We start from the raw sequence: 13,672 nt of genomic DNA on the forward strand, positions 1-13,672 counted from the left end.
AAATTATAAAATGTATTTTTCACTATTTTCAGTCAATTTTTAGATGATTAATTGAAAATTTGAAAAAAAAAATCAGGGGATCAATAGATTAATGAATAATCCTTAGTTGCAGTCCTAATCAAATCAAAGAGACGAAGCAAAATTAAGTTTGTCCTTTCTGTGTTTGTGGGGAAATCCGACAGGTAAGTTTAGGGTCAGGTTTTGCATGGTGCATTTTCGGGCGTCAGTTTTTTAATTCGGCGTCGTGCCAGAGACGCCCAGCTGTCACGTTGTTTACGTTGACGTCACGGTTTCCCCTGGCAACAGAACGAGCCAGCTGTTCGCTCGAGAAACGTGGTCAGGGAGACGTTAATCCACTCAGCCTGACCACGGGCCAGAAACACCAACAGCGTCGGGGGAAACATGGTGAGTTAACGCAATTCGCTGTCATAGCAGCCTCGCAATTACAATATGAAATGATAGATAAGCTGCATTTTCTGGAAATGTGTGTGATTCTGTAAACTGCTAGCTAAATCTGGCTAACAGTAGTTGCCAGTGAATGGGGCACCTAGTTGTCATAGATAACACACCGCTTTAGGTTTCAGAAAGTTTTTAGTGTCAGAAAAATGTCAACAATAGGTTAATACTGAGGCTGATGATATTGGTCGTCAGTGAAAATATTTATCTGTATTTCTGCATTTTAACCAATGCACAAATGTCTGGTTCGGCAAGGTTGTAGTAGTTTTAATATAACGAATCAGACTTTCTTCTGGTGCAGGCAAGCAAGCAGATTTTATCTATATACCCCTTTTCAAAGCAGAAGTTACAAAGTGTATTACAGGAAAAAAGACAAGAGAGAGAAAGGAAGACGAAGGAGGCCGTACATAAACCAAGAATACAGAGTGTAAAACCACAAAAGATAAAGTTATAAAATCAAGAAAAAGCCAAGGAGAACAAGTGAGTTATAAGACTGTGAAATAAATATGTGCACCGAAATGTGCTGAAAATATTTCTATATGTATCGATTTTTCTGTTGACAATCTGTTGAACATCCTTTGATTCTAGTTTGGATACAGTACATATGTTACAGGTCGCACAGTGCAGTGACAGCATTTTGATCCTAACAGAACACACTGCGAGGTAAATAGCTTGAGCCAAAGCCTTCCTTACCACCTTCTGGACACAAGCCACTCACTGTTGTGCACATGCCTAATCTTGGCTGACCAATAAGAGCTTTTGGCCAACTACATGTGTAGGTCATTGCAAGCGGCTAACAGCTCACACTAAAGATGATTCTTGCTGTAGGGTGAGTGTTTAACCCCCTTGGACGTGCTCCATTTTGTTCTTCTGCCAAACCTCACCACCGGGCTGGCCTGGCAGATTGCACAGGGCGCCGATCAGCATCTTATTCAAGCCTTTACCTGATACGGCTAAGGCCATGACTCTGTGACAATACAGTGAGAAAATGCTTGCAGGTTTCCCTATGTTCTGCCTTCTTGGAAACTGCTGCTGAAGCTCATCACCTCTAACTTGTACTCTGATCCACCTGCAGGGCCTGTTGTCCATTCTTCGGAGGCTGAAGCAGTCTCCAGAACAGGAGGTGCGCTTGCTGTTGTTAGGTCTGGACAACGCTGGCAAGACCACTCTGCTGAAACAGCTGTCAGCTGAAGATATTAGCCACATCACCCCCACTCAAGTACTAATATGCATACACTCCTACACATCTAGTAGCTATGACACACACCCTGTGGAGATCTTTACACTCAGATATCTTTACACAGATATTTTTCTTCATTTTAGCTTTTTAGTCAGACACATTTCCATGTCCAAATGACCTGCTACAAGTATTAAATAAAGCATTAGGCATCCATGTTGTCTTTGAACAGGGATTCAATATAAAGAGTGTTCAGTCCTCTGGCTTCAAGTTGAATGTCTGGGACATTGGAGGTCAGCGCAAAATCCGCCCCTACTGGAGGAACTATTTTGAGAACACAGATGTGCTGGTAGGTTCTGTTTGATGTATTTGAGCTGCTTGTTACAATCACCAGAAGTAAATAGATTCAATATCCACAGATAGAAGTCCTCAAAATATAGTATTTTATATACGTTATTATCAGTTTGTTAAGATCTATGACTGCATTGCTTGCAGATCTATGTGATTGACAGCTCAGACAGGAAAAGGTTTGAAGAGACGAGTCTGGTGAGATGCAATTTACATTTTCTTTAAAGAAGTGTATATATAGTTAGTACAGAACATTTTGAAGGTTGGAAATTATTTTCATTGTCAATTACAGCCTCTAAATTCTCATTTTAACAATGTTTTCTGATAATGTTAAATGCAATTAAAGCCGAACGTCACTTGAATTATTAGATTTTCTGACTCAGAGAGTTAATTATGTTACTGATTACACATGTGTGTCTGTTCCTCCAGGAGCTGGCTGAGTTGCTGGAGGAGGAGAAGCTTGCTGCCGTGCCGCTGCTAATCTTTGCCAACAAGCAGGACCTGATGACAGCCACCCCAGCCTCCGAGCTGGCAGAGAGTCTCAATCTGCACACTATCCGGGATCGCATGTGGCAGGTCCAGGCCTGCTCAGCAGTCACTGCTGAGGGAGTTCAGGTGAATGCAAACACACGTCTGCAAACAGGCAACATGCATTAACTAGCGAGGGCTGAGGCTACAGGGAGCGCTGCAGAGGGGCGCCAGCTTTGCAGTCAGTTTGCGATATCACAGAATATTTTCATTGACTACTTTACTCAGATTTACATAGTGACAGTTCCACAAATTGACAAAGGGGAGGATTTCACCTACGGTGACAAAAGCCCTTTTACTGTGTATAGGACAGACCAAGTAATCAGTATTTCTATTTTCCATCTGTAGTGTGTACATTTGCAATCCCAAAATTCAACTAAATAGATTTAACCCTAAACACTCATGATTATATATTTTGTAACTACTGGCAGCAGTATTCTGCAACACTGTTTATAAATATAAAAGCAGCAGTAAATGGTAAGAATGTCACCATAACTTGTACATGTCACTTTTAAGCTCACTTACTAACTAATTTTTTGACAAATATTTGCTTATAAGCAAACAAGTTGGCCACAAATGTTAACTAACTAAGCCATCAGCAATCCTGCAGTTTTTTTTCTTTAGTATTCAGCTGACTCTGGGTGTACAATAAATTAAAGTTTGCCGTACACACAGAATTATAATGTCCTGAAGCAGGGCACTTCTCCCTGCTGGAACTATACATACTATTTATAAGATTACTCAGATTGGAGGTCTGAAGTTAAGCATGTTATCATCTTTCTAACGACTAAAGAGGCTTTGCTGCTGTATCTTCACCATATGTACTCAAATGGTTCAGCTTTTAATGACCACGTCATCACCATCCACAGCAAGTGTATTTAAAGCATGATTAATACTGCTGGTCAACATATTATACATGATCATTTTGCTGTGATTTCATGCCTAATTTTTCTGGTAAGTATTAATCAGGGGGCAAAGACACTGACTCCATGCAGGTTATGTTGCAGTTGTCTTCTTCATCTCTTAAATGGAAGAAGATAACAAATTACCAGTAGACCACAGCAGAAGAGGATGTTCATACAGCAAAAAAATATCACTCTTAGACATGTTTGTAAACCCACTTCTAGGCTCACATCAATTTCATCTCACTCATTTTTTATTTTGTTTGTTTGTTTGATTGTTTTTCCAGGATGGCATGACCTGGGTTTGCAGAAATATAAGATTTCATAAGAAATAATTCAGGAAGCAAAAGATCCGTGAAGAATTGCAGTTGCACTTTACATTTGACCTATCCAGTCATTTTATGTCAAGGACCAGAGGGTGACAGATTGTGTTTTTTATTTTAATGACTATCACGTCTTGGCATTATGAAAAACATTGAGAAGAAATTGTCAATGCAGTCATTGCACACATTAACCTCTTAGCCCTGTCAATGCATATCTTGAGTTGTATATACTGTACAAATACTATTTTATTCCAACTGCTGTTTCTGCATACATTGTTCTTGTAATGTGGTACTTTTAATGTGTGGGTATGTGGACACTGACTGTTTGAATAAACATTCGGTATTTTGTGTGGTGGTTTTATGACTGAGAAGTGATATATGACTGTGAGTCTCCCTAGTCAAAGCTAGAGGGCAGCCTTGCACTAGCATTGTCTCTCAGCCTAATGCACAATTTTTAAATTCTCTACTTTCCATCAGTGATGTGACATCCTGTGCCATATTTGATTTGTTCATTCATAATCACCTACTTTTCTTTTACTCAATACTGTATGCTCAATAGCCAACCACAGTCTTTTTTTGACATGTTGTCAAACTGATTCTAAACCATTCACAAAGCACACATTAATCAACAGTAATTTGTTTAGTGATCCTTCAACATTTTGCTCATTCATTTAAAAAAAAAAAAGACTAACACTTAATTGATTTTAACTTCTATAATTAACAAACAATAAGGAAGAAACATTCAAAGAAACAATAGAAGAAGAAGAAAAAACAGAGCTGCTTGTGGTCACACTCTGTTCTGCTCAGGTACAGAGAAAATCTGTATCATGCACAAAATGACCATAAAACATGAACACTTGCACTTGCACACAAGAAACACTCCTCAACACATCTTTCATACACAATAAACTGAAGAGAAACACCTTGGCCATTCAATTACTCAACTTCTCCCCTTGTTCACCATGATTTACCACAGGGGAATTGCATTTTCTGTCTGTTTTTCTATTTTGTCTTTTGCAGCACATTTGCCACAAACCCTACTAATCTGAACTGGCCGAGCGCTCCGCAGTGGTCCTATAGGAAATTTACATACAAACCTTTTCCAGGACTAATAGCCCTCCAATACAATTTGCATTTATATAGCCCCCTTCATACTAACATGATTTGCCCATGATAAAAAATAAACCTCCTCCTTTGGCCTTGAGTTACTGCCGTGCTGCTGCTGCTGCTGGTGTGTGTGCACGTGTGTGTCCCAGGTTGGCTGGTTTTAATATGTCAGAGCTGCTTGATCCTCCAATAGAGGCTGAAACAATTGCAGAAAGCCTCAAAATGGACCTCATAATGATTCTGCTGTCAGGGTGGGCTTTGGTCTCATGCAGGAGCGTGTTTTCTGCCATACAGTGCGTTTGAATATCGTTGATACAGCAGAATGGGACACCTGACCAGGGCAAAGAGTCACAAGGTCAATAATAAGCCACAACAGGTCTTCTTAAACAAACTGAAAAAGGAGACCTTCATTTTTCTGTTAAAGCTGCTTTCAATTTGCTCATGCAAATGCATTCAATACCTTACAAGGCTCTATGGAGCATACATCAAAAGAGAAAAAAAGTAATGAATAAAGAAATGAGAGTCTACCATGTGAGACAGACAATAAAAGGCTTCCTCTCTCCCTCTGGATTGCTTAATCATTAACATCTAATCCACGTGATAATCACCCAACCTGTAAAAAATATACCCAATTACACATGGAAGTAGTCTGATAAATCTTTCCAAATGTATCTACCAATAGCATGTGAATCAGATGGCAAAGGCTGTGAAGTGCCTTTAAATCCCAGATGAATAAAATTGGATTTACCAAATAGAAGAGTGGATTGGAGCAACCACTCCTCATTACTTCTGGCTCTATCATCGGTGAGGTGAAAGGCAGTCAGGCCTGCAAAAGGCCATAAATCATGGGATTTTCCCAGCTACTCAGGCCAGCACACCGGCCTCCCACACAGGGGAAACGAAGGGCAGAGAGTCTGATTGACTCACAGGGGCAGAGAGAGAAAAAAGGGCAGAGAGAGATCCTGTGACTTAATTAAAGTGTTGTGTATCTCACACACTGTAACTACGGTCCACTCACTTTAGTGCTAGAGAAGTGGCGTGGGATGCATCGGCATTTCGACTCAGATGGTAACTGATATAAAGAAATTATACTGACCTCAATAATTTCTTAAGAAAAAGACATTTATTGGATATCACAGATTGCAAGGCAGACATTTACAAACACTAATAGATCTGTTTAACAGAGAAGGAAAAGTAAGTCTTTTTGATTTCTTATAGCAGTATGTGGCATTCATACTGCTTTGAGTTGAGAAACCATTTTCATCAAAGTGCATCAGGTCCTCACAACATGCAACACACCACAATGATTCAAATGTAAAACAGTCCAAAAAAAAAAAAAAAATTTTAAAGTGGCAAAAGGTTGCAGTCTGGTTCCAGAAATAATGTATCTGTAACAGAAGGAAAAATATCTGGTTCCAGCTCCTCAGATATGAGAATTTTCTTTCTCTGTTTTCTCTTCTTTGTTTTACTGAAAATTGAATATCTTTTGTTTTATACCTTCCATCAGTCCATACAAGCAATTTGAAGACACCACCTCCAGCTCTTGGAAAGTGTGATGGCAAAATATCCACTTTTGTTTTTTATTTATTTATTTATTTTGACAAATCATAAACTACAAGATTAATCAAGTAAATAATTGGCATCTTAACCAAAAGTGCAAAAAAACATAAGTAGTTGCTGCCCAAATCTCAACCGTATGTTTAATGAAAGCCATGATACTTGGTGTATTGATGATGTATCATAATATTGTTAAGCAATGTATCAATAATATCTCTGACCCCTATGCAACCCAGTCTAAACTGTAATGCTAAGGAGCATAAATAGTGGTCACTCAGGTGCACCTTTACAGTAACAGCCTGTCCTTTGCCAGGACTTAATGTTAAAGTAAACATCGGCCTCTTTCTATTCTGTTCTTCTGCTCTCTCTTCACATAAAACTCCCATGTACCTTGTAAGCTGCTGTAACCACAGTGAATCTGGCACATCCCTCTATTACAGTGCTGGGGACAGTTTGTTTGGCTAGCCCTCCTGCCTTATTCCCAGGCCAATCCTTTATGATTAAGCAGATAAGTGCTGGTACTGGATGATAAAACAAACAACAAATGTCCACATTCCTCTCATAGCTCCTTTGATGCATGTGTGTGTGTGTGTGTGCCTCTCCGTGGCTCTTACCTCTCCAAGCCCCCTTTGCTATAATCAAACTGCAGAGTCATAAACAGGGAGGGATGGGGACTATAAAAATGATCGGGAGGCTCTATCAGCTGCGGGACAGAAGTTCGCACCTCTGAGCGGGTCAGTCTCAAAGCGTGCAGGGGGTCAGCGTGGGGGTCGGCCTGGTAGGGGGTCCGAGGCTCTGTTTGATGTTATTGAGACAGAAAGCAGAGAGGGAGACTCGGTGTCAGGATGAAGTAAGAGGTGGTAATACAGTGGGATGCTACCAGAAAATTCGACTGACTCTTCAGAAGGGTATTAGCATTTTAGCTAATTCTGGGCACAGTCCAACTGTTCAAGGCTCTGGGATTGTGTGTGTCCTGTTTCAGACTATGATTTTTATTTGATCAACTCTGGAAGTTCAGAATTTGAAACCAGTTTAGGCCGTCATGGTGTGATAGTACGTGATGGGAACCTCCGAACATTTCAGCTTTGGAACAAACTTGTGAATTTGCATGAACAGCAGCTCAATAGAAAGGCCTTTAACTGGGACACTGTGCATGGACATCCCTGTATAAGATAGCTTTATTTTTGAGGGCTTTATCATTTTTTTAAAATTTATAAAACACAGTGCCTGTTGATGTTTTCTGTAAACCTGAGTTAGGAACATGTACTGCCATGTGAAAAGAAAACACAGTGAAGAATTTCACATAAGGCTTTTTGGTGTCTCATAAGCACAAAAAACACAAAAAAATAACATAACTGAATGTTTTGGAGGTGCTATGATGTGTGTGAGGTTTTGTGGTCCGAGGTGTTTGAATCATTGTTTTCCCATGTTTCTGTTACTCCATTTCAAATTTCCCACTAATTTAAGAAAGAATAAATGCTTTACTATTCCTTCACTCTCCTCTTACAAGAAACGAAACTTGTCAGGGCAGTTTCCTACAAAAAAAACAATCTTGAGTGTTTGTCTGTACAATTGGAAGACGATTTCAAATTTAAGAGTAAATTTTTTAACTGAAAAATAGTTTTTACGTGCTAATCAAGTCCCTGTCACTCCTTTGTGTTAAAATACTTTTACTGCAAATCACTACAATTGGAAACTAGTCATGCCCAATAGAAAATAACATGGGTAAACTGTGAAGACCATGAATCAATAACTGACTGACTGTTGTCTCACTCTTCACTAGCATGAGGTCAGAGGTTGTACTCTTGACCCCCCACCGACCCTTGACTCCAAACTGCACTGGGAGGAAATAACACTTTCCATCGTGCAAAATGTTCCCAGATTGACTGATTGCCCCTTATCATTTGATGGATCTGGTCCAATTCTCTTTTCTGTGTCTCTGCTCCCCCACACTCTCTTGTCCCTCCCCGGCACTCATAATTTGACTTTTTATCACCTCTTGCTGAGAGAGAGACCCAGCACCATCCGTCATTACAGCACACACTGACAGCTCCTCACACATGCATGGATTTTTACATTTGATTCAATCCAGGGGCTTACTTTACTGTAACCGATTCAATATTCCTCAAATGAGCCGACCGATCTATATACACGCCACAGTGGATGGGATGATCTATAGCATCACCTTAATAGATTTCCCAGGCCTCAGAGCCTCTCTAGTTTAGGGGAAAGGGAATAATTTGTGCAATAAAAACATAATTATTCATTTGACTTGCTTGATAATTTATGTTACTCACATGTTCTTAGGCATGACAGCTAATATGTGTGTGTGTGTATTTCATGTGTGTGTGTGTGTGTGTGTGTGTGTGTGTGTGTGTGTCGTAGGTTAACTGTGGGCGTTTTAATAAACCTCTATTCATGAATCCATCACTGTGTTCGTGCTTAAAGTCCTTCCTACATTCTTAGTGACTACTTGCTAGTTTCAGACTAGTAATTTAGTAAATCTGGTTGCACCATTAAAATTTAAGGAGACTCTTTGCTAGTTAAGGCTTTAGTAATCTGTCAATCAGTTGCTAGTATCTACTATGTAAGCAAGTAGTGTCTGTAGTATCACAAACTGTAATATAATTTATAACAAGGGTTTTGGGCTGCCAACATATATATTAAACTTAACAGACAGTCGTTTATAAATGTAGGTATGAATCTCTTTTTTAAAATATGCATACATGGAGAAATGTGTGTGTTGTGAATAGTATTCATGTAGTTAAGAGTGAGAGGACATTTAGACTCGCATCAGATATGTCGACCATGCTATCCATATTACTTTGTTTTCAGTCTCAACAGTAGCAGGGGAAGTCGGCTGTTGTTAGCTATGCAACAGTTATACCTGGCATTTAGGTGTAAATATTTAGTAGAAAACTAATCCGGTGTCAGCGCAGATATTTCCACCATTTTACCTCTCTTTCTCTGCAGTCTTAATAGGTTAGAAGCTAACATTCGTTAGCTTTTTATTTGCCATGTTGTAAGTTATTTTTAGTAGCACTTAATACACACTTTGCCACTGTGTTTTAGTATGTAACCTATGTCACTTTCTTTATTATCCTTGGCTACAAAATCAGGTTGCACCATTAAAACTTAAAGAGTTTCTAAGTAAAGCGTAATCTGTAAATCAGTTGTTATTGTAGCGCCTTCCAGTCATGGAACATCTGTAACATGATTAAAACAACAGTTTTGGGGCGTCAAGATAAATTAAACATACTAATAAACTTACTAAATCTGGTTGCACCATTAAAACTGAAATAGTCTCTTAGCTAGTTAAGACTTTAGTACTGTATAGTCATACTGTCAGTTGCTAATGATCTAAATGGACCCAGGCAGTCTTATCACAAGCTGAAACATAACTAAAAACAGCGGTTTTGGGATGCCAAGAGATATAAAAAACTTTTATAAATGTAAGTATGAATTTGTTTTGTTCATATATTCGTATATGAAGAAATACTGTATGTGTGTTAGTAGTATTCGTGCAGTTAAGACTGAGAGGGAAATGTCAGATTACACTAACGTTCACCTAACTAACCTTACTTAAGCTAATGTCATTTAGACATCGGCATAACATTTTCTCATTTTTATGTTAGTATTTGTAAGTTTACATCGTTATTAAATATGATTTTAATTAAGTGTCAGATCAGATATGTAGACCATATTAACCATTTCACTTATCAGTCCAAATGGGTAATATATTAGCTAGCTAACGTTAGCTCGGCAGTTGACTCCGTTCGCTATGCAACAGATACAAATGGCAGTAACTGGGTGTAAATATTTAATAACAAGTAATCTCAATGTAGGAACTAGTTTGTGTGGTGAGACCCGTTTTAATTTAGTTATGTGTAGATATCCACTTTGTAAACACTAACATTTTAACCGAGCTAACTTATAAACAGCTGTTTCAGTTGACTCCAGGACCAGATGAACTTTAACAAACCGGGAAGGAACTGAGGAATATCACAGTAAGCAACACAAACAGCTTTCCAAATACCAAAGATAACTTATCTTTAAATAAAACAATGTATATTATCTGCAGTAGTATGAATTAAATGTTTATGTTTATGGTTTTGGCTTCATATTATAGATACATTTCAGGAGAATGCATAATAGAGGTGTGTATCTGTGCAAAAATCTCTGCACTGTACTGTGTGACAAAACTGAGAGTGTGTGGCAGAGAGGGAAAGGGAAATATTGTTTGTGTTTTTATTTTGTTTATATCTCTCTGCCTTTTATGGCCTGCGCTCAAGCTTTGTGAGCACCAGAGAGGAAGAGAAAGAGAGTATTCTCAATTTCCCTCTAAAAAGAAAATTCATTTGCAGTTGCTAATGTAATGTCATCGTTGTGTTTACTGAGCGTGGATGATGTATAGGGGATGTTGCATTGAGTGAGACTGCTTAATGATGCATAGAATTAAGTCTGTGGCTTTCAGCTGAGCTCCCCTCTCTCTCTCATACACTCCTCTCCCTCTTCCTCCCTCCCCTTCTCACTTTCAAACACACCCTCACACTCCAACTCTGTTTCCTTCCTCTTTCCTTGCCTTCCTTTTACCTCTCTCCTCCTTTAATCCCCACCCTCCTCCTCCTCCTCCTCCTCGTCCTCCCCCTCTCCACACCAACCTCTCTTTTTTCTCTGATGCAGGCTGTCTTGGACTGTTGGCCACACGTTGCTCTGTGCTCTGTTGCCTAACTCCATCAATCACTACGAAGGGAGAGGAGAGAGTGTGGTGAGGTGGGGTGACGAAGGAAGAATAAAAATAAGATATGGTTGGGGAAAAAATGAGCGGGATGAAAATACTCACATTGGGTAGAGACGTTGTACAGTATCAGTTTTAGAAACCTGGAGGGAAGACAGCAAACGAGTGGGAAGAACACCTCTTACATTTAATGATCCGCTATGCACGGTGCCAGTCCAAATAACTGCCTGAATACTGTGTGAATATATGGATGCAATTGTGTTATTTCTGGCTCTAGCTCTGATTGCAACTGTGCTGGGGCCATGGACAATGATGATAATGACGATGATTATGATAATGTCATTTTAGTGCTTATCTTCAGGGTTATTATCTGAGTGAGATGACTACCTGAGTGGGGTAAGAGCTGAGTGGGAGGATTGCAGTTGTGGATGAGTTAATAGAAAGAAGTAAAGATGATTTTTAGGTTAGTAGGAAAATACATCCCTTCATTCACCCAGAAAGAGATTTTGAATTTTACCAGTTGTTTTTCTTTTGTCAAACATCAAACGTTTTAGAATAACTCAATTTCTCCAGCTGTTATTTAAATGTACATAGTTCAATGTCTTAGTATCTCTGGAAATAAAGGAAAGAACAAATAAACAATTGGAGATTAAAAAACAAGGAATCGTGGAATCTTGTTGTTCAGAGGGTTCGTCCCAACACTGTTGCAGTAGTTCCCAAAAATGTGTTGCACTTGTAGGTTGCTTTGTTTTCACTTTCTGTCGAGCTGATCCCAAACCAGCTCCATGGGGTTTAAGTCTGGCCGACTGTGCTGGTCTTCCATCATGTGAAGCCACCGTCTAGTTCTTTTCTTCTGATGTTTTGGATCATTGTCTTGCTGTGGGATGAACCCCTGACCAGCCGGTCTGTCTTCCTTTGTTATTTGCCTTTTTACTCACCATTCTGACCGCAACATACAGGACTACCTCCTGCAGTACAGTATTGTATCAATGATGCATCAGAGGGTTGGGTAACACAATTTGTTCCAACACTTCCTTTGTATAAGTAAAAAGTAATCAACAAAAGTTGGGATCACCTGTAGGAACTGTTTGCATCAACTTTCAAGGATTCATAAAGCTTTAAGTTAACCCATTACGTGATCCCTGAAAAAGGCCTGTTTTTTAATAGGTTTCCGTGATTTTTCAGTCATTTGTGACCTAAACCTTTTTTTTTTTTTTTTTTTTTAAACTTGTGCAGCTTACCACTTGCCTTTGTACCATTTAAGGTTTTTCACTGGATTTGAATTGCTGAACCTTAGATAAAAACAGAAAAATAGGGGTGTTCTAAAACTTTTGACCAGTAGTGTATAATATGTCATGCTTATTGTCACCAATGTGCATGCTTGAGAAATGCTGAAATATTGATGTTTCTTCCTTGGAAATAGCTTTGCTTGATTCAGCATTAGCATCTTTTTTTTAACAAACATTAAACATCTGTGATAAATGGGGATGTTAAATCTTGTATAAAGATCCTGCAGACCTCTGTGACATTTGAAGCTTTTATTATATACACAAATATCCAAATATCTAGAAAACAGGGTCAATAGTAATCGGGCAAGTCACCTGTAACATAAGGGATAATATTTGTGTTTGCAGTCCACAGGTCAGAATTTTTATTGGCTGTGTTTACAAGTTACTTCTAGTAGAACTTCTCACACATTTTGCTATGTGTTTCAAATTCTTTAGCTTTATAGAGATTGTGTTACCAAAGCTGTTCTTGTTTAAATAATTTGTTGTGATGCAAGTATAAGCAATGGCCTAGTACCTTGTGTTTGGAACATCATGAGATTGAATTATGTGCAACAGTCTTGATACTTTCCTTTTTAGTGGTAAGTATGTAAAAACACTCAAAGGGTAAGTGAAGTCCCCCTGAACCACTCACAAGCTTGCTCATTTTAACTTTCTACAAACTAAACACAATACAATTTAGTGGTCCCTCAGTATAAGTGGTATTCAAAATTAAACTGAGGGGTTCTTAAAGATCATTTAATCTGCAACACATGCGATAAAGATGTTGCATTAAGTTTAACTAGATCATTTTCACACATATACATAAAAGTGCGATACATGGTGATAAGCAGTATTTTGGTCATTTTAAATCAAATTAAAATTCTTCAAGTAAAAAAAAAAATGCATATTTCATGATGCCATTAAATTCTCATCAAGCTCCAAAGAAGTACTGTATATTCTGAAATTTACCTGAACCTTTCCTTCACCTGGCTGTCAAAGAATTGCTTCAGTCATCTGTTTTTATATCCGAGATGACTTTGGCCAACTCACTAAACTGTGTGGACGACGACTAGTTAAGTAATCCATTCTTTGTCGCTGAAAGTAGCTTCAACTCCAGAGACACCTGCTGGACTGCTGCTCTTACCGTCACTCATCACACACTGTCCACTGGGGGCTGTGGTTATGTTCTCCCAAAGGTGCAAGTAATTTTAATTTTTTTTTAATTCACAAAACTACTGGAAACCTATGTTAACATGTAAGAAAATCAG

The 13,672-nt window shown here is 38.7% G+C and overlaps 1 protein-coding gene across 3 annotated transcripts; it reads left to right on the plus strand.

The window, feature by feature from the left end:
• The first annotated feature begins 190 nt into the window (after nt 1–190).
• LOC120806356 (ADP-ribosylation factor-like protein 3) lies at nt 191–4,082 on the plus strand. 3 transcript variants are annotated; one of them, XM_040157416.1, is made up of 6 exons: nt 191–405; nt 1,532–1,675; nt 1,866–1,982; nt 2,129–2,179; nt 2,411–2,596; nt 3,517–3,665. In XM_040157416.1, the coding sequence occupies exons 1-6, from the start codon at nt 403–405 to the stop codon at nt 3,562–3,564; spliced, it is 549 nt and encodes a 182-aa protein (XP_040013350.1). In that variant the 5' UTR covers nt 191–402; the 3' UTR covers nt 3,565–3,665. The 3 variants fall into 3 exon arrangements, with proteins under 3 accessions (XP_040013350.1, XP_040013351.1, XP_040013349.1); XM_040157415.1 differs by lacking the exon at nt 3,517–3,665 and adding an exon at nt 3,699–4,082 and having other exon boundaries at nt 199–405; XM_040157417.1 differs by lacking the exons at nt 2,129–2,179; nt 3,517–3,665 and adding an exon at nt 3,699–4,082 and having other exon boundaries at nt 192–405.
• Nucleotides 4,083–13,672: the final 9,590 nt, after the last annotated feature.

The sequence above is a fragment of the Xiphias gladius genome, chromosome 20 (assembly GCF_016859285.1).
Source record: "Xiphias gladius isolate SHS-SW01 ecotype Sanya breed wild chromosome 20, ASM1685928v1, whole genome shotgun sequence".
Taxonomy (NCBI): Eukaryota; Metazoa; Chordata; class Actinopteri; order Istiophoriformes; family Xiphiidae; genus Xiphias; species Xiphias gladius.